The 26,265-nt window shown below is 44.1% G+C and overlaps 1 protein-coding gene across 1 annotated transcript in view; it reads left to right on the forward strand.

Moving 5' to 3' along the window:
- The window catches only part of NRSN1 (neurensin 1), a 40,215-nt gene that overhangs the window by 7,265 nt on the left and 6,685 nt on the right, over positions 1–26,265 (forward strand). Inside the window, exon 2 of the mRNA XM_069730871.1 lies at positions 11,400–11,597. Within this exon, the coding sequence (XP_069586972.1) occupies positions 11,409–11,597 (189 nt within the window). The 5' untranslated portion in view covers positions 11,400–11,408. The remainder of the gene's footprint in view (positions 1–11,399; positions 11,598–26,265) is intronic.

The following is a 26,265-nucleotide window of genomic DNA, read 5'->3' on the forward strand; positions in this document are numbered from 1 at the left end:
TGTGTACAATCTCCCCACTGCATCTACCCTTTACATACCGTATTATGACACTACTGTGACATCACTGTGTGTACAATCCCCCCACTGAGTCACTCCTTTACATACTATATTATCGCACTACTGTGACATCACTGTGTGTACAACCCTCCGACTGCGTCACTCCCTTACATACTATATTATTGCACTACTGTGACATCACTGTGTACAATCCCCCTACTGTGTCACCCCTTTACATACTGTATTATAGCACTACTGTGACATCACTGTGTGTACAATCCCCCTACTGTGTCACCCCTTTACATACTGTATTATAGCACTACTGTGACATCACTGTGTGTACAATCTCCCTACTGTGTCACCCCTTTACATACTGTATTATTGCACTACTGTGACATCACTGTGTGTACAATCTCCCTACTGTGTCACCCCTTTACATACTGTATTATCGCACTACTGTGACATCACTGTGTGTACAATCCCCCCTACTGTGTCACCCCTTTAGATGCTGTATTATTGCATTACTGTGACATCACTGTGTGTATAATCCCCCTACTGTGTCACCCCTTTACATACTATATTATCGCACTACTGTGACATCACTGTGTGTACAACCCTCCCACTGCGTCACTCCCTTACATACTGTATTATCGCACTACTGTGACATCACTGTGTGTACAATCCCCCTACTGTGCCACCCCTTTACATACTGTATTATCGCACTATTGTGACATCACTATGTGTACAATCCCCCCACTGTGTCACCACTTTACATACTGTATTATCGCACTACTGTGACATCACTGTGTGTACAATCCCCCCAGTGTGTCACCCCTTTACATACTATAATATCGCACTACTGTGACATCACTATGTGTACAATCTCCCCACTGCATCTACCCTTTACATACCGTATTATGACACTACTGTGACATCACTGTGTGTACAATCCCCCCACTGCGTCACTCCTTTACATACTATATTATCGCACTACTGTGACATCACTGTGTGTACAACCCTCCGACTGCGTCACTCCCTTACATACTATATTATTGCACTACTGTGACATCACTGTGTACAATCCCCCTACTGTGTCACCCCTTTACATACTGTATTATCGCACTACTGTGACATCACTGTGTGTACAATCTCCCTACTGTGTCACCCCTTTACATACTATATTATTGCACTACTGTGACATCACTGTGTGTTCAACCCCCCCACTGTGTCACCCCTTTACATACTGTATTATAGCACTACTGTGACATCACTGTGTGTACAATCCCCCTACTGTGTCACCCCTTTACATACTGTATTATAGCACTACTGTGACATCACTGTGTGTACAATCTCCCTACTGTGTCACCCCTTTACATACTGTATTATCGCACTACTGTGACATCACTGTGTGTACAATCTCCCTACTGTGTCACCCCTTTACATACTGTATTATCGCACTACTGTGACATCACTGTGTGTACAATCCCCCCTACTGTGTCACCCCTTTAGATGCTGTATTATTGCATTACTGTGACATCACTGTGTGTACAATCCCCCCTACTGTGTCACCCCTTTACATACTGTATTTTCACACTACTGTGACATCACGGTGTGTACAATCCCCCCACTGTGTCACCCCTTTACATACTATATTATCGCACTACTGTGACATCACTGTGTGTTCAACCCCCCCACTGTGTCACCCCTTTACATACTGTATTATCGCACTACTGTGACATCACTGTGCATGATATACTGCAGGTTTTACTTTAGAGCCCCATAGTTACATGTTATGTCAATGGCGTATTATAACTTATTATGTTATAGTAGGGTTACCTGCAATCCTATGTAAAACAAATATTCTCAAGAAATGCTAAAATACAAACTCATCTCTTCTACATCTGTACGAGCATTCAATGGTAAAGAAAAACCTTGTATGAAGACTAAGAAACACATGCTGGCTTATTAATTTTTATTAGAAATTTTTCATCAAAGCATATAGACATTTTCTTTCGGCTTGCCCCCCCCCCCCCCCCCCCCTTCTTCCTCCCCACAGAGGAGACCATGATACATGAGATGCTTCATATCAGATATCATTTCTGCAGACTACAAGCTGCTGGAAAAGTTTGTATCTGAAAACTATGAAACCTTTTTCTCTTTGAGCTTCTTTCAAATATGTTTCAATGAAGGAGGGAAAGAGTGTAGCACATTCTGCATTATAAACCAGAAATGGTGATTGCAGAACTGTCTAACCTGTGCACACTTCAGATGCAGCAGAGCTGAGTGAGTTGTTTGGCGTCTTTTTCTTATTTTGTGTTATCTGTGATTTTACATAGGACTGCAGCTGAAATAATTGTTAGCTTAATAGTTGGCTTAACGTAGTATCTAAATTCAGACTATTAAAGGGGTATTCCCATCTCCAAGATCCTATTGAATATGTAGTAGATGTAATAATAATAATAATATTAGTAAATTGCTCCAATTAGAAATGTGGTATAGTTCTTCTGATTTACTCTGTCGCTTACCCCATGTACAGTGCATTGCAGTAGTTTAGTTATCCATGGTTACAACCACTAAGAACTAACTGTCATTATATGTGAGGTTGTATCCAGGGATATCTAAACTACTGCAATGCACTGTACATGGGGTAAGCAACAAAGCAAATCAGAAGAACTATACTACTCTGATTGGTTGCATTTGCCAGTATTATTATTATTACACCTACTACATATTGGTATAGGATCTTGGCCCTTTTAAATTTAATAGGAATATCTACCACAATTTTTTACTTAAATATGTGTATTTCAGGCTAAATATCATTTTTTTCAATTCATTTTCATTGATAATTTTGCACCTTAGCTTGTACGAGCTGGTTGTTTCCGTGCTAATTTGATGTGGTCATGGATCATCTGAGAGGGGCTCCAAAACAGATAGTAAAAGAGTCAGAGCTCTCCTATCGGACCATTCCACAGATTTCAGTTAACCCCTTCTGCAACCAGCAATGCGAAGTTTATAGAAGTCAAATGGTGCAAAATTTGTAAAGGAAACCAATTACAAAAATGATTATTTTTTTTTAGCCAAAATACATGCATTTAAGTAAGAAAACTGCTTTAATCCTCGATTATCCGGAATTTATGGCAAATGTCAGTTTCATGGTTGTTGTATTATCACATATTACTGGGTCGCCTTCGATAACGGTACAGCATTCATGTCCGCTTTTCTTGGTATTGGAATCCCAGATGAAGTAGAGATGACGCCAGCCTGTGTGGATGTGGAGCTCCTATGGGTTCAGTGTAGATGTCAGAATGTGGCTTCCCAGCAGCCAGTAATACAGGAGTGGAAGATGCGCTCTGGCACTTGTCGTTTGTGTCTGACTCCCATGCTAACCTCATTTCCCTGCCTCATTTCTGAGCTTATTAGCGTTCGCAGCTTCCAGTTCCTAGTTGCTAAGGAGCAGAATGATCAGTCCTAGACCTATATGAATAGTGCTATGACTGGATGTTGGGGGAGGAGTGACACAAATGTTCGCTTTCCACCCACCACTTCCTCCTGGCAGATCTGTTTTTCCCTGACATTATCTCCTCTCATCTCGTTGCCTTTCATTTGACTTTCTCTCGGTGTCTGCATTTTTCTAACACTTCCATTATTTTGCGCAGTATACAAAGATTCCATCCAGCGTTTCCGCTCTTAAGTGTAGAGAATGAATCTCACGGCCCAACGGCGACATTCAGGACATAATGATGGCCGCAGCTGGCGTCAGGCAAAGGCCATTCTCGAGAAGCACTGTATAGAGGATTCCTGGCCGACAGCAGGAACTAGAGGGCTGCTTTCCTGTATTCTGTCTCCTGCCGCACTTACCACGCCAAGGTTATCTTCAGGAATGAGGAGGGTACCCACGACCTCTTAGGCCATGTTCACACGTTCCTGATTTCCCTGCTGTTTTTTCTGCACTAAAAACCGCAGCTCTTGGCAGAAAACGCAGGTGCGTTTTTTGGTGCGTTTTTGGTGCGTTTTTTGATGCGGTTTTTAGTGCGTTTTTTTATGCAGTTTTCTCTGCAGAGTGTGTTTTCTAGGAAGTTTTTTTAGGGTTAAAATGGCTGAAAATACCCTAACCCTACCCCTAACCCTAACCCTACCCCTAACCCTACCCCTAACCCTAACCCTAACCCTAACCCTAGTTCTAACTGTAGTGGGGGGAAAAAAATAAATAAATTCTTTATTTTATTATTGCTACTACCTATGGGGGTGATAAAGGGGGGGGATCATTTACCTTTTTTTTTATTTTGACCACTGTGAGGTTATCACAGTGATCAAAATGTGCCTGGAACGAATCTGCCGGCCGGCAGATTCGGCGGGCGCACTGCGCATGCGCCCGCCATTTTGGAAGATGGCGGCGCCCAGGGAGAAGACGGCCGGACGAACACCGGGAGGCCCGGTAAGTATAAGGGGGGGAGATGAGGGCACGGGGGGGGGCGTCGGAGCACGGGGGGGTGGCATCGGAGCTTGGGGGGGGGGATTGGGGCACGGAGGGACAGCCACACTCCGCCCACGCACTTCCTGCTGCAGCGGTTCTGCACCACAAACCGCAGAAAACCCGCAGATATTTTTTTCGTCTGCGGGTTTTACTGCGGGTTTGACCTCACAATGGAGGTCTATGGGTGCCGAACCGCTGCAGTTCCGCACAAAGAAGTGACATGCTCTTTCTTTTTTACCGCAGCTATTCAGCGCGGCTTTTTTAGTGCATTTCCGCAATGTGGGCACAGCGGTTCCTGTTTTCCATAGGGTACATTGTACTGTACCCTGCATGGAAAACAGCTGCGGACCCGCAGCGTCAAAATCGCGGCGGTTCCGCAGTTAAAAACGCATAGTGTGAACATGGCCTTACCCTTGCTGGAAGGGTCTCATATCCAAGATGTCTTGCACGTCAGTCATGAACTGGTCTTTTCCCCAAACTGTAAAATTAGATTATTCTCACCACTCGGAGGATGATCTATAGGAGTTTGTTAACCCCCGTGTGACATGCTGGCCAGCCGTACCTGCAAATAGAACACTACCCTGGCATCTCTGGATTTAATGGGTCAGCACCCAAAATGTTCTGATAAAATGGCCAGTGATCTCTGCTGATTATTATTGCTTCCTCAGCCGTAATAACCTGCAAACACTGCCTGTTCTGATCCATGCCCATATACAACCGGCCTTTGATTTCTATAATAACCCTACATTTCTAGTTTTTCATTTTTTTCTGGTATTTTAGGGATTGTGTCACGCTCGCACCTTGACTGGCTGGCACGAGCAAGGGGGTGTGGCCCCACTGTGCCACAGACCAGACTACCCTGGAAGTGACGTGGCTAAGCATCTACCTTGGTGTTCACTGGAGCCTCTGATGGTGAGGTCAGGCAGGTGCGGCAGGTAGCTGCCAGGTACCACTCAAGGGCGGTGTCTGGCTGTGGCTGCTGATCCCACTGGGGAACGGAACACTGGCAGGTGGGCATGACTGAGACAATGGCAGGCGGGCAGGGCCGAGACACTGGCAGGCGGGCACGGCCGAGACACTGGCAGGCATGCGGGCTCGGCTGAGACACTGGCAGGCGGGCACGGCCGAGACACTGGCAGACGGGCATGGCAGAGACAGAAGTAACAGGAACTGACTCGGAAGGCACAGGCAAGTATGAGTGGTATATGGGAACAAGTAAGAACCTGTTCAGACTGGAAGAACAAAGAGCTGAGCAGAGCTGCAGGGTGCAGAGCAAAGAGCTGAGCAGAGCCGCAGGGTGCGGAGCACAGAGCTGAGCAGAGCCGCAGGGTACGGAGCAAAGAGCAGAGCAAGGTCACAGAGTGCGGAACCGAGAGCAGAGCAAAGCCGCAGAGTGTGGAGCAAAGACCTGAGCCACAGGGAGCGGAGCAAAGAGCAGAGCCACAGAGTGCGGAGAAAAGAGCGGAGCAAAGTCACATAGTGCAGAGCCGAGAGCAGAGCAAAGCCGCAGAGTGCGGAGCAAAGAGCAGAGCCACAGGGAGCGGAGCAAAGAGCAGAGCGGAACTTGAGAGCGAGAGCAGAGCTGCACGGTGAGCAGCAGAGCAGAACAGGACAGGGCAGGAAGGAGTGAACACAAGGGAAAACACAGCAGAATAGGAAAGGCTACTGACAGGGATACGAACGGACACAGGAGTAGAACTAAGTACAGACAGGGAATGGAATAAGGTAAGGAACAAGGACTCAGGCCAGGGTACAAAGCCCCCTTGAGTGGCTGACACAAAAGACACAGGTACAGGCCAGGGTACAAAGCCCCCTTGGGTGGCTGACACAAGTGACACAGGTACAGGCCAGGGTACAAAGCCCCCTTGGGTGGCTGACACAAGCGACACAGGTACAGGCCATGGTACAAAGCCCCCTTGGGTGGCTGACACAAGTGACACAGGTACAGGCCAGGGTACAAAGCCTCCTTGGGTGGCTGACACAAGAGACACAGGTACAGGCCAGGGTACAAAGCCCCCTTGGGTGGCTGACACAAGCGACACAGGTACAGGCCAGGGTACAAAGCCCCCTTGGGTGGCTGACACAAGTGACACAGGTACAGGCCAGGGTACAAAGCCTCCTTGGGTGGCTGACACAAGAGACACAGGTACAGGCCAGGGTACAAAGCCCCCTTGGGTGGCTGACACAAGTGACACAGGTACAGGCCAGGGTACAAAGCCCCCTTGGGTGGCTGACACAAGTGACACAGGTACAGGCCAGGGTACAAAGCCTCCTTGGGTGGCTGACACAAGAGACACAGGTACAGGCCAGGGTACAAAGCCCCCTTGGGTGGCTGACACAAGAGACACAGGTACAGGCCAGGGTACAAAGCCCCCTTGGGTGGCTGACACAAGTGACACAGGTACAGGCCAGGGTACAAAGCCCCCTTGGGTGGCTGACACAAGTGACACAGGTACAGGCCAGGGTACAAAGCCCCCTTGGGTGGCTGACACAAGTGACACAGGTACAGGCCAGGGTACAAAGCCCCCTTGGGTGGCTGACACAAGTGACACAGGTACAGGCCAGGGTACAAAGCCCCCTTGGGTGGCTGACACAGGAGACACAGGTACAGGCCAGGGTACAAAGCCCCCTTGGGTGGCTGACACAAGAGACACAGGTACAGGCCAGGGTACAAAGCCCCCTTGGGTGGCTGACACAAGAGACACAGGTACAGGCCAGGGTACAAAGCCCCCTTGGGTGGCTGACACAAGAGTAACAGCAGGACAGGGCCTGGCACATCAGCAGCAAGACACTGACTGAGGAAGTAAGTTGCTCAGGCATTCCCCTAGGGGTGGGAATGCCTTAAGTACTTGAGGCCTCTTGGTAATTGGTCGCAGACACCTTAGGAAAGGTTCATCAAGCTGTGATTTTTCTTCTCTAAATTGGAGTCATGACTTCAGTATGACATAGAGAGTCACTTTACAATTCCTTTGTTGTACTTATATTGCACTTTTTTCATTTAAGTCATGATTTGTTGCAAATATAAAAAATGTTAAAGCAACATTTGTCGAAACTTGAGTTATGTGACCATGTATCGCCAAGATTTGGTGCATGCTTTGCTTGCCTATATGCCAAATCTGTGTGTGCAGACTGAAAACTGGCTACCACCATGCCTACTGAAAAAGTGACAGCTTATATTATGAGAAACCCTGCTCCACAAACGGTGGTGTAATTTTGCAGTTACCGTATGTCTTTATTATAAAGCCATTGAAATATTTTCTTACTTGTACAGTAATGTAATCTTCTAAATATGTGGTAGGGTGCCCAAAAATATCAGCTGCAACCATTGAACAATTCTTTTATGTTTTTCTAATTGCATAATATTATTTCTTACATACTTCGTTTATCGTCACAAGTGTTTTTAAAAGTAGCAGCAAATGTAGCTCTGAGATTCATTGAAATGCATATACATCTTCTTTAAAGGGAATCTATCGCCAGGTTCTTCCTATGTAATCTGAGAGCAGCATGATGTACCAGAAGCATGATGTACCGGCAGATACCCTGATTACAGTGATGTGTAACTTACTGGTTGCAGCTTTCTGCCTATGCACAGTGCATACAGAAAGCTGACATTCAGTGGTGTGAGTGTGGTTGTGCACAGCTCTGCATTCAGAGATCCGGTAGATCTGCAGCTGGGAAAACATGGAGTTTATCAAAACCACACCAAGCAGAGCAGTAAGTGACATATCGCTGGAATCAGGGTCTCTGTACCCACATCATGCTGCTCTCAGATTGCATAACAAAAAACCTAATGACAGATTCCCTTTAAGAAGCTACACTCCCAAATAACAGCTAACAGTGCTAAGAGACAATATAAGATGTTATATAGTCCTGGGAGAGCACTTATATGTTTATGCAGTTAAAAGGTATTTAACAAATTGACTTATGATTTACACTATTAAGTGCAATGTTTATTTGGCTGAATGTAACCCTTGAGAGCACAACTTTAATGAAATCTAAGAATCCCAAAGAGACATAATTACAAAAGGAGAATGAATAGAGAATCAGTTAAAAAAAAAATCACATTTTAAGTATAAAATAGGTTTTCCTACAAACAAAGTTTATTTTAATCAATAGATCTTGGAATAATAATTTTCACAATGGGATGTGTTTACATAAAATGTTCCTGTGCTGAGATAATCTTATAAATGTGCCCCTGCTGTGTACTGTGCAATGGCCGTATCTGACCCGCTGCCCCATTCTTTTACTCACCTTCCTGCGGCTTCACCTTTTACTGACGCCGTTCTGGTTCCCCAGCGCAAGTTACCTCACAAGAGCTCAATGCAAGTCTATGAGACTAGAACAAGGCCAGAACAAGGCTCTCATAGAGATGTATTGGAAAGTGTCCTCCGATGCGCTCCATGAAACACTGGAGATTCCCGCAGGTCACTTTTTCCTGGAGACCGATGGGAGCAACGCTGGAAAAGGATGAAGGTGGTGGCAGGTGAATATGAGACAGGAGGCAGGGGAATTACATTGAAAGCACCACTCCAGCAATAAAAAAAAAACACGCTGGACTGGTTCTTAAAGGGATTGTCCTTTTAGAAAATATCTTTAAATAGTGTAGTGCCGCAGTAGCACCATACGCAGTGAAGAGGCAGTGACACACAAAGTTCAAACATAAAAGTCTCTTTAACGTGTTACTTCACACATAAAGGTGCATAGCATTCTATAGTACACGTCATCAAAGTTCAATACATACAGTTGCATCTCATCTCAGTGCCTGTTTCATAGCACTACACATCATACGGCTTTTAGATTGCAGTCCCTAAACACGCTGCAACTCTCCTTGTGCAGTATCCGTGGGGCGACCGCACGCCATATTACAGTCTCCAAACACAGCTTCCCATGTTGCAGACACTACACACGCCAGTCCTCCTCTGACTAGTTCCCGTGGGTGTCCTGCTCCGCTGTATCACAGTCTCTTTACTCACACAACCGTACACAGCCCAGGATATCCTCCGGATAGCAGCCGGGCACCATATCCATCTGTTTGCAATTGTTACACATGCCAGTCCTCTTTTGGGCGCAAGACATACGCCTCCAGGCACAGGACTGTCCACATCCGACTCTTTCGGGCACAGGACATCCACCTCCTGGCACAGGATTGTCCACATCCAAGAGCAGTTACTATGGACGACTTGCATCGCTGTATACGCTGTGGGTGCCAGCCTATTCAGCTGCCATAGCTGCTGGTTCCGCTGGCCTGTGCTCTGCACATCACAGCCAGCGCTCTGCAGGCCTCTGCTCTGCACACCAGCACACACCAGGCTGACACTGACATTGCACCTGACACCCCCATACCCCTTACTGTAGGGTTTCTAACAAACATGTGGCTCTCAGCCACATAGAAAACCTGGACCAGAAATCCATGACTGCCATGCACAGCTATGGACTTCATTCGTCTCCATGCACAACCTGGAGAGAACACACAGCGACCCCTACCTGTGACACGAGTCACTGCCTCACAATAGATAAATATTGCAATTTACCTTACCAATACGATAGTATTCAGAAATGTGCCCTGATTTGAAGCTATCAATGACACTCCTTGTTCACTGGTTCCTGTGTCAGCACATGACCAGTGCTATGTATAAAGGGGGCTGGCTAACTAGCTCATTATATTAGCTAAGCCAGACCCTCCTCCCTTATCTATCATTGCCTATGAGGTGTGTTACTTTTATTGGAGGTAGATATCCCCACCCCTTTAACGAACCTAGCGACATGACTAATGAATGATGTTAGCTGTGGGCCAACCCTTTAAAGAGGACATCCACGTTTCCACTTTAGGTATGTGTCAGCACTGTCAGTGATATGAGAAAGTGAATACGAGCCTGAGAAATTTATTATAGGAAATCTGGCAAAAGGTGAATTCCACAAACCTTGCTTGAAACCCTCCTCGTGCATCATCACTGGATACAATGCTGCATGTCAACAACAGGCCAAGCATTTCCCTTCACGTACGGCAGGGGGGCACTGTGATGTTTTGAGGGACCGCTACCTTTTTTTTAATATGTCTGTGCAGGTGGTGATGTTACAATAGAAAACTAAAGGCGATTTAAAATTCTTTCTTTAAAACAAATCCCTACACTATGGTACCACTATCATTGTTTGATGACACAGTACTGTAGGTGAATGTCACTGCTGTCACTGACCCATCTAAATCATTAGACAATCAGGAGGTTTATTTTCATTTATGAAATATATATTTGTAGGTATCCTCTATTCAGAATTCATATTAAACCTAGAGTAGCAGCACACAGTCCTGTGCGTGTAATATTGGGAATTTCATTTGTCCCTTGTTCCGTTTCAAATGTACACCGTGATGTCTCATGATGAGTCACATCTTCCTGTGATGAGGATTTGTCTCTGATCCTGAGCTGACCGTGTATGACCACAGTGACGGGAGAAGAAGAGGCATCGTTGATCATTAGAAGCGGGGACAAATATGTCAACATGTTTTTATCACAAATCACTTTTCAAACCCCTTGGCCTTATTATGTTGCATAGCTTATAATTAGTAGAATTGGTATTCGTACATCCCATTCCATCGGCCATTGTACAGGAGCTTTTAGCCGCCAGCATCCATGGCTCTTCCTATGATTAGCCAGCCTGGCGTGACATCATTGGGCGTGAAGCACATGTGACGTCAGGCCAGGATGGCTAATCAAACGAAGAGCTGAAGTCGCTGGCAGTGGAGAGGCAGCACTCGAGTTCCATTTACACAAAGTCTACTAATTAGTGGAAGGACAAAAAGAAATATGGAAAGAGAAGGTTCATATCAGACTAAATTTAACCTTTAAAAAATGTTCTTGTAATATTTTCTCTAGTACGTGCACAGTCCTGTGGTTTCTGCCATGAAACATTTGGTCAATGTCTGTCATTTCAGATCATAAGGATGAGTTCGTGCGCTGACATCTGTGGGTCCAAGCAGTCACAGAATACTCCTGAAGGAGGTTACCATCGCTATGGAGTTCGGTCCTATCTGCACCAATTTTATGAGGACTGCACAGCTTCAATATGGGAATATGATGACGATTTTCAGATACAGAGATCGCCCAGCAGGTGGAGCTCTATAGTCTGGAAGGTAACCGAAACTCAGCTCTTTATATAAGCCATTATTTTACAATGGGCAAAACACTGCGCACAAGTCAAGGTTGCATTATCTATTAATTGATTTGTTTTTAGATTTTATTTTCATGAACGTAAAACAGAATAAAACTACGTGTTTTGTGTTCTATCCACTCTCCCACTACTTTATGATTACTCTCTGGGTTTAGATTCACTAGAAAACTTGAAGTGTTTGAAAAGATCACGGCATCATTTACGGATGCTTTTAGGGTAAGTTCACACTTGGCGGTTTTTCAGCATGTTTTCCTTGTTTTTTTTGCTGAGTTTTTAATGATTTTTCGCTGCGGCTTTGGCATGCCAGATTTGTCTCTTTTGCATGCTGATACATTTTAGTGTTTGAAAAAAAAGGAATCCATAGAATCAGGTTGAAAAACGTAGCAAAACATGATACCTGCATTTTTTGGTGCATTTTGTGGGGTGAAAAACGCTGAAAGGATGTTGAAAAAACACTGATAGAAGAGACATGCTCTATGTCCAAAAAAAACATGCAAAGCACAAAATCCTGATGACAAAAAAAAAACAAAAACGTGCGTGCATGAGATTTCTGAAATCTCATAGGCTTTGCTGGTACTGTGAAAAAGCAGCTGAAAATTAGCATAAAAAACGCAGCAAAAATGACTAGTGTGAACTTAGCCTCAAAATTAGCATTTATTTCTTCATCAACCCTCTAACTAATATTACTCCTATTTGTACTCATGACAGAATCTAGACTTAATAGGTGACTTTGTATCTGACCCGGACCTCTTAATCACCTTCATATAACTTTTAATGGAGCTGCTGACTGGCTGCAGCGGTCCAGGAAGAACAATGGATATCACATTAATTTCACCTATACATGCAGCACAGAAAATGGCAACCGTCAATGTCACTTAGTACATACAGTATTAACAACGTATTTACTGGGCAGGGTAGCTAAAGTCAAGATGAAATTGCTTCCTTTACTATTAGGGCTTCAAACATTCCGTCACAATTTTATGTAGGGTAATAACACAAGGAAAAAGATGTGTTGAAATGATCCTCACATTTCAACAGATGGATGGATTGTGAGAATGCCTAATACTTCAAAATTTTACCAAGAGTGTCACCTAGATCAACTTAAAGTCTCTCAGGTACACAAGTAGAAGACGCCGATGCTTCCTGGAAATTCAGCATGCTGCCCTATAGAAACTGTCTGCTAATATTGTTGTATCCAAATCTTAAAATTTTTAAAGGGAATCTGTCATCAGGTTTTTGCTTTGTAATCTGAGGACAGCATGAGGTAGGAGTTAAAACACAGATTTCAAAGATATGTTACTTATCAAGCTCTGTACTGTTGTTTACTTGTAATGAATGTTTTATCACCTGGTGATTATCAATGTCCAGACTACAGGGCATGCTCTGGTTAGGTCAACTCCACCCCTTCCTGTGATAAGCAGCTCACTGTCAGTAGATGATGTACATAAAGAGCCTGGTGTGGGCGGAGTCAGCTGTAGTGTGGGCAGGATTAGCCTTCTCAGCTATGCTTCATGTTACAACTCAGATTCAGGGTCTTTTTGCCTACATCATGCTGCTCTCAGATAAGGTAGCAAAAACCTGCTGACAGTTTCCCTTAAACAATTATTTCATTAATGGGCCCATGGGGCTTTTGAAACAATAAAGGACAGATAATTGCCTACTAAAACTCCTCCACCCCACTGCTTGCGTCCCCCACTGGTCTCCAGGTTTTCTCTTCTGGTGGCAGACGACTAGTGACACTTGCACCCACTGATTGACTGCAGTCTTCATTTCCATGTGAGCCAGAAGAGAGATTGTTTCTTTCATCTTGAACAGAATATGGAGGTTGCAGCCATTTATTGACTTGTGATTGACAGCAGTGGTCTCGTGAGATTTTCCTCCTCAGAAGAAGAAGGTATGAGACTGTTAGAATATGGAGATATTGATCTGGTGTATGAAAAATTTGCCAAGTTTTATCATTTAAAAAAAAGTGTACAAAAACCTTAATCATAACATAGTAACATAGTAACATAGTTATTAAGGTTGAAGGAAGACTTTAAGTCCATCTAGTTCAACCCATAGCCTAACCTAACATGCCCTAACATGTTGATCCAGAGGAAGGCAAAAAAACCCATGTGGCAAATAGTAAGGTCCACATTGGGGAAAAAAAATTCCTTCCCGACTCCACGTATGGCAATCAGACTAGTTCTCTGGATCAACGCCCTATCAAGGAATCTAGTATATATAACCTGTAACATTATACTTTTCAAGAAATGTATCCAGTCCCCTCTTAAATTTAAGTAACGAATCACTCATTACAACATCATATGGCAGAGAGTTCCATAGTCTCACTGCTCTTACAGTAAAGAATCCGCATCTGTTATTATGCCTAAACCTTCTTTCCTCCAGACGTAGAGGATGCCCCCTTGTCCCTGTCTCAGGTTTATGATTAAAAAGATCATCAGAAAGTTCTTTGTACTGTCCCCTCATATATTTATACATTAAAATAAAATCACCCCTTAGTCTTCGTTTTTCCAAACTAAATAGCTCCAAGTGTAATGACCTATCTTGGTATTGCAGACCCCCCAGTCCTCTAATAACCTTGGTCGCTCTTCTCTGCACCCGCTCCAGTTCAGCTATGTCTTTCTTATACACTGGAGACCAGAACTGTGCACAGTATTCTAAGTGTGGTCGAACTAGTGGCTTGTATAGAGGTAAAATTATATTCTCCTCATGAGCATCTATGACTCTTTTAATGCATCCCATTATTTTATTTGCCTTTGTAGCAGCAGCCTGACACTGGCCACTAAATGTGAGTTTGTCATCCACCCATACACCCAGGTCTTTTTCATTGACAGTTTTGCCCAGAGTTTTAGAATTAAGCACATAGTTATACATCTTACTTCTACCCAAGTGCATGACCTTACATTTATCCCCATTAAAGCTCATTTGCCATTTATCAGCCCAAGCTTCTAGTTTACATAAATCATCCTGTAATATAAAATTATCCTCCTCTGTATTAATTACCCTGCAGAGTTTAGTGCCATCTGCAAATATTGAAATTCTACTCCGAATGCCCCCTACAAGGTCATTAATAAATATGTTAAAAAGAAGAGGGCCCAATACTGACCCCTGTGGTACCCCACTGCTAACCGCGACCCAGTCCGAGTGTGCTCAATTAATAAACACCCTTTGTTTCCTATCACTGAGCCAGCTCTTAACCCACTTACACATATTTTCCCCTATCCCCATTATTCTCATTTTATGTATCAACCTTTTGTGTGGCACCGTATCAAAAGCTTTTGAAAAGCCCATATACAGTACGTCCACTGGGTTCCCTTGGTCCAGTCCGGAACTTACCTCTTCATAGAAGCTGATCAGATTAGTCTGACATGAACGCTCCCTAGTAAACCCGTGCTGATACTGGGTCATGAGGTTATTCCTCTTCAGATACTCCACTATAGCGTCCCTGAGAATGCCCTCCAGGATTTTACCCACAGTAGAGGTTAAGCTTACTGGCCTATAATTACCGAGCTCAGTTTTTGTCCTCTTTTTGAATATTGGCACCACATTTGCTATATGCCAGTCCTGTGGTACAGACCCTGTTATTATGGAGTCATTAACCCCTTCCCAACCCATGACGCCACGTAGGCGTCATGAAAGTCGGTGCCAATCCGACCCATGACGCCTATGTGGCGTCATGGAAAGATCGCGTCCCTGCAGATCGGGTGAAAGGGTTAACTCCCATTTCACCCGATCTGCAGGGACAGGGGGAGTGGTAGTTTAGCCCAGGGGGGGTGGCTTCACCCCCCCCTGTGGCTACGATCGCTCTGATTGGCTGTTGAAAGTGAAACTGCCAATCAGAGCGATTTGTAATATTTCACCTATTATAACGGGTGAAATATTACAATCCAGCCATGGCCGATGCTGCAATATCATCGGCCATGGCTGGAAATACTAATGTGCCCCCACCCCACCGATCGCCCCCCCAGCCCTTCGATCTGTCCGGTACACTGCCCCGCTCCCCTCCACCCTGTGCTCCGCTCCCCCCCGTGCTCTTGTCCGCTCACCCCGTGCTCCAATCACCCCCCGTGCTCCAATCACCCCCCCTGCACTCCGATCCACCCCCCCCTGTGCTCTGTTCTACCCCCCGTGCTCCGTTCCACCCCCCCCGTTCTCCGTTCCACCCCCCCGTGCTCCGTTCCACCCCTCCCGCATTCCGATCCACCCCCCCATGCTCCGATCCCCCCCCCCCGTGCTCCCGCCCACCCCATCATACTTACCGATCCTGCCGGGGTCCGTCCGTCTTCTCCCTGGGCGCCGCCATCTTCCAAAATGGCGGGCGCATGCGCAGTGCGCCCGCCGAATCTGCCGGCCGGCAGATTCGTTCAAAGTGCATTTTGATCACTGAGATATAATCTATCCCAGTGATCAAAATAAAAAAATGATAAATGACCCCCCCCCCACCTTTGTCACCCCCATAGGTAGGGACAATAAAAAAATAAAGAATTTTTTTTTCCACTAATGTTAGAATAGGGTTAGGGGTAGGGTTAGGGTTAGGGTTAGAGCTAGGGTTAGGGCTAGGGTTAGGGCTAGGGTTAGGGCTAGGGTTAGGGCTAGGGTTAGGGTTAGAGCTAGGGTTAGGGTTAGGGCTAGAGTTAGGGTTTTGGTATGTGCACACGTATTCTGGTCCTCTGCGGATTTTTCCGCTGCGGATTTGATAAATCCGCAGTGCTAAAACGGTGCGGATTTATGGCGGATTTACCATGTTTTTTCTGCGCATTTCACTGCGGTTTTACAACTGCGGTTTTCTATTGGAGCAGTTGTAAAACCACTGCGGAATCCGCAGAAAGAAGAGACATGCTGCGGAATGTAAACCGCTGCGTTTCCGTGCAGTTTTTCTGCAGCATGTGTACAGCGATTTTTGTTTCCCATAGGTTTACATTGAACTGTAAACTCATGGGAAACTGCTGCGGATCCGCAGCGTTTTCCGCAGCGTGTGCACATACCTTTAGAATTAGGCCATGTGCACACGGTGCGGATTTGGCTGCGGATCCGCAGCGGATTGGCCGCTGCGGATTCGCAGCAGTGTTCCATCAGGTTTACAGTACCAAGTAAACCTATGGAAAACCAAATTCGCTGTGCCCATGGTGCGGAAAATACCGTGCGGAATCCGCAGATGAAATCCGCACAAAAAACACTGGAAATCCGCGGAAAATCCGCAGGTAAAACGCAGTGCCTTTTACCCGCGGATTTTTCAAAAATGATGCTGAAAAATCTCACACGAATCCGCAACGTGGGCACATAGCCTTAGGGTTAGGGTTGGAATTAGGGTTGTGGTTAGGGTTGTGATTAGGGTTATGGCTGCAGTTGGGATTAGGGTTAGGGGTGTGGGGGGGTTAGTGTTGGAGGTACAATTGAGGGGTTTCCACTGTTTAGGCACATCAGGGGTCTCCAACTGCAACATGGCGCCACCATTGATTTCAGCCAATCTTGTATTCAAAAAGTCAAATGGTGCTCCCTCAATTCCGAGCCCCGACGTGTGCCCAAACAGTGGTTTACCCCCACATATGGGGTACCAGCATACTCAGGATAAACTGCGCAACAATTACTGGGGTCTAATTTCTCCTGTTACCCTTGTGAAAATAAAAAAATGCTTGCTAAAACATCATTTTTGAGGAAAGAAAAATGATTTTTTATTTTCACGGCTCTGCGTTGTAAACGTCTGTGAAGCACTTGGGGGTTCAAAGTGCTCACCACATATCTAGATAAGTTCCTTTCGGGGTCTAATTTCTAAAATGGGGTCACTTGTGGGGGGTTTCTACTGTTTAGGCACACCAGGGGCTCTGCAAACGCAACGTGACGCCCGCAGACCATTCCATCAAAGTCTGCATTTCAAAAGTCACTACTTCCCTTCTGAGCCCCGACGTGTGCCCAAACAGTGGTTTACCCCCACACATGGGGTATCAGCGTACTCAGGAGAAACTGGACAACAACTTTTGGGGTGAAATTTCTCCTGTTACCCTTGGGAAAATAAAAAATTGCAGGCTAAAAGATCATTTTTGAAAAATAATTTTTATTTTTTATTTTCATGGCTCTGCGTTATAAGCTTATGTGAAGCACTTTGGGGTTCAAAGTCCTCACCACACATCTAGATAAGTTCCTTTCGGGGTCTAGTTTCCAAAATGGGGTCACTTGTGGGGGGTTTCTACTGTTTAGCCACATCAGGGGCTCTGCAAACGCAACGTGACGCCCGCAGACCATTCCATCAAAGTCTGCATTTCAAAAGTCACTACTTTCCTTCTGAGCCCCGACGTGTGCCCAAACAGTGGTTTACCCCCACACATGGGGTATCAGCGTACTCAGGAGAAACTGGACAACAACTTTTGGGGTCAAATTTCTCCTGTTACCCTTGGGAAAATAAAAAATTGCAGGTTAAAAGATCATTTTTGAGAAAATATATATATTTTTTTTTCATGGCTCTGCGTTATAAACTTCTGTGAAGCACTTGGGGGTTTAAAGTCCTCACCACACATCTAGATTAGTTCCTTTGGGGGTCTAGTTTCCAAAATTGGGTCATTTGTGGGGGATCTCCAATGTTTAGGCATACAGGGGCTCTCCAAACGTGACATGGTGTCCGCTAATGATTGGAGCTAATTTTCCATTTAAAAAGCCAAATGGCAAGCCTTCCCTTCCGAGCCCTGCCGTGCGCCCAAACAGTGGTTTACCCCCACATATGGGGTATCAGCATACTCAGGACAAACTGGACAAGAACATTTGGGGTCCAATTTTTCCTATTACCCTTGGCAAAATAGGAAATTCCAGGCTAAAAAATCATTTTTGAGGAGAGAAAAATTATTTTTTATTTTCATGGCTCTGCGTTATAAACTTCTGTGAAGCACCTGGGGGTTTAAAGTGCTCAATATGCATCTAGATAAGTTCCTTGGGGGGTCTAGTTTCCAAAATGGGGTCACTTGTGGGGGAGCTCCAATGTTTAGGCACACAGGGGCTCTCCAAACGTGACATGGTGTCCGCTAACGATGGAGATAATTTTTCATTCAAAAAGTCAAATGGCGCTCCTTCCCTTTCGAGCCTTACCATGTGCCCAAACAGTGTTTTACCCCCACATGTGAGGTATTGGTGTACTCAGGAGAAATTGCCCAACAAATTTTAGGATCCATTTTATCCTGTTGCCCATGTGAAAATGAAAAAATTGAGGCTAAAAGAATTTTTTTGTGAAAAAAAAGTACTTTTTCATTTTGTGAAGCACCTGGGGGTTCAAAGTGCTCACTATGCATCTAGAAAAGTTCCTTGGGGCGTCTAGTTTCCAAAATGGGGTCACTTGTGGGGGAGCTCCAATTTTTAGGCACACGGGGGCTCTCCAAACGTGACATGGTGTCCGCTAAAGAGTGGAGCCAATTTTTCATTCAAAAAGTCAAATGGCGCTCCTTCCCTTCCAAGCCCTGCCGTGCGCCCAAACAGTGGTTTACCCCAACATATGAGGTATCCGTGTACTCAGGACAAATTGGACAACAACTTTCGTGGTTCAGTTTCTCCTTTTACCATTGGGAAAATAAAAAAATTGTTGCTAAAAGATAATTTTTGTGACTAAAAAGTTAAATGTTCATTTTTTCCTTCCATGTTGCTTCTGCTGCTGTGAAGTGCCTGAAGGGTTAATAAACTTCTTGAATGTGGTTTTGAGTACCTTGAGGGGTGCATTTTTTAGAATGGTGTCACTTTTGGGTATTTTCAGCCATATAGACCCCTCAAACTGACTTCAAATGTGAGGTGGTCCCTAAAAAAAATGGTTTTGTAAATTTTGTTGTAAAAATGAGAAATCGCTGGTCAAATTTTAACCCTTACAACTTCCTAGCAAAAAAAAATTTTGTTTCCAAAATTGTGCTGATGTAAAGTATACATGTGGGAAATGTTATTTATTAACTATTTTTTGTCACATAACTCTCTGGTTTAACAGAATAAAAATTCAAAATGTGAAAATTGCGAAATTTTCAAAATTTTCGCCAAATTTCCGTTTTTATCACAAATAAACGCAGAATTTATTGACCTAAATTTACCACTATCATGAACCCCAATATGTCACGAAAAAACAATCTCAGAACCGCTAGGATCCGTTGAAGCGTTCCTGAGTTATTACCTCATAAAGGGACACTGGTCAGAATTGCAAAAAACGGCAAGGTCTTTAAGGTCAAAATAAGCTGGGTCATGAAGGGGTTAAAGATTAAAAATAATGGTCTATCAATGACTGTACTTAATTCCTGCAGTACTCGAGGGTGTATCCCATCCGGGCCCAGAGATTTGTCAATTTTAGTGACTTTAGACGCCGGCGTGCTTCCTGCTGGGTTAAGCAGTTGACATTTAATGGGGAATTTTTGTTATCACTGATCATATTGTCTGCCATGGGATTTTCTTGTGTAAATACTGATGAAAAAAAGTCATTTAGCATATTGGCTTTTTCCTCATCCTCATCCACCATTTCACCCAGACTATTTTTTAAGGGAACCAACACTATCATTTTTTAGTTTCTTACTATTTACGTAGTTAAAGAATATTTTGGGATTATTTTTACTCTCTCTGGCAATGAGTCTCTCTGTCTCAATCTTTGCTGCCTTGATTTGCTTTTTACAGAATTTATTTAATTTTTTGTATTTATTTAATGCCTCATCACTACCTACTTCCTTTAATTCTCTCAATGCTTTCTTTTTGTCACTTATTGCGCCCCTTACAGCTCTATTTAGCCATGTTGGTTTCCTCCTATTTCTAGTATGTTTATTCCCATACGGTATATACTGTGCACAGGTCCTATCCAGGATGCTAATAAACGTCTCCCATTTTCTTTGTGTATTTTTATGTTTCAGGATATCGTCCCAGTTAATTGCACCAAGATCCTCTCTCATCCGTTGGAAATTTGTGCTCCTGAAGTTTAGTGTCCTTGTAACCCCTCTGCTATACATCTTATTAAAGGATACATGAAAACTTACTATTTTGTGATCACTATTCCCCAAGTGACCCCCAACCCTTATATTTGATATGCGGTCTGGCCTGTTGGTTAATATTAGGTCTAGCAGTGCCCCCCTTCTTGTTGGGTCCTGAACCAGTTGTGAAAGATAATTGTCTCTCATAGTTGTCAAAAACCGATTACCTTTGCTAGAACTGCAGGTTTCTGTTCCCCAATCTATTTCAGGGTAGTTGAAGTCCCCCATAATAATGACTTCCTCTTGAGTCGCAGCTTCATCTATTTGCTTTACGAAGATATTCTCCATTGCTTCCATTATTTTTGGAGATTTATAACAAACCCCTATCAGTAATTTATTATTTTTCCCCCTCCCCTTATCTCCACCCACAGGGGCTCTACATTTTCATTAGATTCACCTATAATATCACGCCAGATGGGTTTTATGGATGATTTTACATATAGACACACCCCTCCCCCTCGCTTATCCGTTCGGTCATTTCTGAACAGACTATAACCCTGCAAGTTAACAGCCCAGTCATGGCTCTCATCCAGCCATGTATCAGATATCCCCACCATGTCATAATTATGCTCCAACAACATTAATTCTAATTCGTCCATTTTGTTGGTGAGGCTTCTGGCATTAGTATACATGCACTTGATGTTCCTCTCTGTACCTCTGTTCTTTCCTAAATTATTAACTGTTCTAACCTCAACCCCCATGCCACCGCCACCCCCATCTTCCTTATTTGTGCCCAGGTCTCTATCTTCCCCTCCTATAAAATGAATACCCTCCCCCAATCCCTAGTTAAAACACTCCTTCAACCTTCTAGCCATTTTCTCCCCCTACACAGCTGCACCCTCCCCATTGAGGTGCAGCCCGTCCCTAGCGTAGAGCCTGTAGCCAACTGAGAAGTCGGCCCAGTTCTGCAGGAACCCAAACCCCTCCTTCATACACCAATTAATAAGTACATGTCTTTCACAAAATGATGATTCATATGTTGTTCATCTATATTCCAAGATATAATTCACATTAAAGATTGCAAATTTATAGTTGATATTATATCATTATGATAATAAAGACGAGGATCTGGATTTCAGTTAAACCACTTAGCTAAATGTTCATTGTGTGTAATTCATGAATGCCGATTTGGCAATGTTCTCCAACCTCTGGCTCTCCTACAGTGCCTATTTTATGACATGATCAGATATGAAAGTCAAAGATCAGAATAATGTCAGTTTGAGGCTAAATACCTTGTCTAATAACTGACTTTGACATCTGAATCTGATATCTGACTTTGACAACTGTCTCGAATCTGTGAGTTTGACATCTGGCTTTGACAGCTGACTTTGACAACGGAGTGATACATGACTTTGATATCTGACTTTGACATTTGACTTTGACAACTAACATTGACAACTGACTCTGATCTGACTTTGATATCTGACTTTGACACCTGACAATGATATGTAACTTTGACATGTGAATGACACCTGACATCTAACATTGATATCCGACTAATAAAAAGACAAATGTTCACTGTCGGGTACTGGGACTTCAACCCAAAATACTTTGTCTAGCGGCCAGTATACTTATCATTCTTGGGCATTCTATTTGGTTACGTGATTTCCAGTTCAAACATGGATCTGAAACTCATTGGGACTTTCACACAGACCTCCTCCAAGTCAAGCTCAAAGGATGTTTGACTCTGATATCTGACATTCTTCACGCATCAGAATGAAAATCACAACTACTTTGAGACACCCTGAGTATTTGCATGGTTAATATTATATGTCGAGAAAAACTACCAGCTAGCAGCACTTGAGCTTATGGCAAAATGGTAATGCTACTGCCTCATGGAGTGGAGCTGAATCATGCTGACTAGCACAGAAAATCCAGTGATGTTTGAGTTTGATATCTGAATTTCTTCACACATCAGAATGAAAATCACAATGACTTTTAGACACTCTCACTATTTCCATGCTCCCTGATGATGAATCACTGGAGTTTCCCAACATGCACTGGGATTCTCAATCAGAGCTTCATCAAAGAGGAAGTAGTAATGATAAATACAGCAATTAAAACTTTTTTAATGAAAGTATATTCACTGATTATGTTATTTCTAAGTTTACACTGGAAATCACATAACCAAATATAACGCCCATGTTTCTTCAACTGACTGAATAGCTAAATGATAAGTGAACTAACATCTAGACATAGAATTTTGTGATCAAGTCCCAATAGCCGATATTTTGTTTTATTAGTCAGATATCAATGGAAAATGTCAGCGTCAAACTCAGATGTCAAAGTCATATATCAGTGTTAGATTTCAAAGTCAGTTGTCAAATGTCAAAAGAGTCAGATGTCAAAGTCACATATCAGATTCAGATGTCAGTTCTCAGACAGGATATTTAGCCTCAAACTGACATTATTCTGATGTTTGACTTTGATATCTGATCATGTCCTAAAATGGACATTGTACTCTCCAGCTGTTGTGAAACTACAACTCCCAGTGTCCCTTGACAGATGAGAGCTGCATTTTCACTGTTAAAGGCTTTTGCCCCAGTGATAATTGTGGCAATTGCTACATGGTTAAAAGATACTGATGTACCACTTGCAAGATACTTCAGTATAAAAAAGGATAAAAATTACTTCCGTGGAAGATTATGAGTAGAGATGAGCGAATTTGATCGGGTCAGGGCTTATTTGGCAAGCTATAGCTGCAGAGGGAACCTGGCTTCCTGGATCACTCCGGCTAATCAGCTGTTCGGCTCTGCAGTTGAATGTGTTGCTGTTGTGTCACAGAGGAAGTGGAAAATTTAACCATGAGCACTACTAGAGAAGGGGTGCTAAGGACAGGTTCCCAAACCATATAGATTAATAGTAAGAGGCCTAGCACTCAACTTTAGGTAAGATGCAGCAGGATAAATTTATTGTAGTAAATACAGGAAAACGTTTCGGTCAATTGTGACCTTCATCAGTTAATATACCAAAAATAGTTCCGCGTGGTTGTTGTAGGCAAACCTGCTACGGGCAAATAGGAAGATTCCTGGAGCTGCAGTGCTCTCCGACGCGGCATCCACCGCTTGTCACAGCCATGACACATGCATGGAGAGCCTGTTTGTAGGGCTCTCCATGCATTTGTTGTGACTGTCACACAGCCGCGACACATGCAGCTGCGGATCCGAACAGCTGATCAGCCGGAGAGATCCAGGAAGCCGGGTTTCCTCTGCAGCTTCTTCAGTAAGCTATAGCTTGCCGAATAAGCCCTGACCCGATCAAATTCACTCATCTCTAATGAGCTGATTCTACATTTCATTATCATTTTTCTAGTTCAAAAACCATCATAATAAATTGAGAAAAGGGTTTGTCCAGGATTATAAAAAGCGGGATTACGATACTTGCAACTGAACAACCAATTTAATAAATGCAGAATCATGCATGCCTTTAACCAACTATAGCAAGAGATTGAAGCAATATATTAAAGGGGTTGGCCACATTAGGGGACTTGTTTTTCTTTACTTAAAGGAATGGTCCGACACTAAAATGTATTTAATCATTAATGTCTATCTAATGTCATAATCTACTTTAATTAAAAAAGTCCCTACCATTACTTTACTACACTGTCTAACTGCTTTACTTATTATTACTACTTTCTCTTTGATGACGCTTCGATTGGCCATTCCAGTGCATGTTGGGAAAGTCCAGTGACTCATCATCACTGCCACAGCATCTGCCTCCTCCATGAAACAAAGAGTCCTAAGTGATGTCTGTTTTAGGGACTGGGCTAGTCCCTGCTTTATTGGTTTCCCTAGTTTTCCTGCACGCCAAGTATCTTTCTTATAATGTGCAATGACAGTGCACTCTCTTGTCGGCTTGTTACTTCTCATAAGAGTCGTGAGCGAGCGCACTGTCACTGTGCATATTGCACAGTGACAAGAATCTATAGAGCATTTGTTGGAAATGACATCTGCTGCATGCTGTGTAGAGCAGCAACAAACTCAGCCCCTGAAACAAAAGTAACTAATGACACTTTGTTTCATTGAGGGTTCAGAGGCTGCGGCAGTGACCACGAGCTCAAAATACATACTTCATATAAGTAAAAAATGTCCACAAAGTTGGCCAATCCCTTTACTTTCACACTAGCTTCGGACTCGGCCCGTCGCAGTGCGTTGGGCCGACGTACCGACGCTAGCAGTGAATGCGCTGCACAACGGGGGCAGCGGATGCATTTTTCCAGCGCATCCGCTGCCCCATTGTGAGGTGCGGGGAGGTGGGGGCGGAGTTCTGGCCGCGCATGCGCGGTCGGAAATGGCAGACCTTCAGCATGTAACGTTTTTTGCTCCCGGCGATCCGCCACAACACGACGCAACCGTCGCACGACGGTTGCGACGTGTGTCAATGCGTCGCAATGCGTCGCTAATGTTAGTCTATGGGGCAAAAATGCATCCTGCAGACAACTTTGTAGGATGCGTTTTTTCCCATAAACGACGCATTGCGACATATTGAAAACAACGCTAGTGTGAAGGTAGCCTTATGTGTACTATATATTTGCATTATTCATGTGTACAGTAGGGCAGTATAATCCACATGCTCTGTGCAATTTCATGGCTCAAATGGGTTTTCCACTTTTAGAAATATGGACCCCTAAAAAGGTGATAGTAATGAAAAAGCAGAGACAGTACTCATCCTCGCTCAGTCAGTTTAGACACCACAAGCCACTGAACTCTGTGATTGGCTGTAGCTATGATGTGAGCTGAGAATGTGATGTCACCGCTGCAGCCAATACATAGAAGCTGGAGCGGCACCTGACCGAGAAAGGGTGGAGTGGAACCTGACCGAGATAGGGTGGGTATTCTCTGTATTTGTTCTTTGATTACTTTCTAACCGATAATGGCCCACTTTTGTAAAAAGTGAAAAACCCCTTTAACCCCATCACAACGTATAGGTACATCATAGGATGTGTCCCAGCATTTGATGCGGGCTCCGATGCTGAGCCTACATCTTTCCTGGCACATGATAACTGATTTGATCAGCTGCCACGTGCCCCTAACAGCCGCAGGTGGAATCGCTGGGCGCCAATGGGTTTGCATGCCAACTGGAGGTCTGCAGAAGACCCCGTACTTGTCATTGCAGATGACATAGAAGATAATAATGATGATTTTGCTACACATAGCAGGGCTGAACCCCTGCTATGTGTAGCACAAGCAATCTGAAGATCACAGATTCAAGTTTCTTAAGGGTACTATTGAAGCAAGTAAGGCTACTTTCACACTAGCGTTTTTTTCAATACGTCGCAATGTGTCGTTTATGGGAAAAAACGCATCCTGCAAAGTTGTCTGCAGGATGCGTTTTTGCCTCATAGTCTAACATTAGCGACGCATGGACACACGTCGCAACCGTCGTGCGACGGTTGCGCCGTGTTGTGGCGGACCACCGGGAGCAAAAAACGTGTAACGCCCCCACCTCCCCGCACCTCACAATGGGGCAGCGGATGCGCTGGAAAAATGCATCCGCTGCCCCCGTTGTGCGGCGCATTCACTGCTAGCGTCGGTACCTCGGCCCGACGCACTGCGACGGGCCGAGTCCGACGCTAGTGTGAAAGTAGCCTAATAAGTAAAAAAAAGTTGTAAAAATATTTAAAAAAAAAAAAAATAAATAAAAAGTTTAAATCACCTC

Source organism: Ranitomeya imitator, chromosome 6, assembly GCF_032444005.1.
Source record: "Ranitomeya imitator isolate aRanImi1 chromosome 6, aRanImi1.pri, whole genome shotgun sequence".
NCBI lineage: Eukaryota > Metazoa > Chordata > Amphibia > Anura > Dendrobatidae > Ranitomeya > Ranitomeya imitator.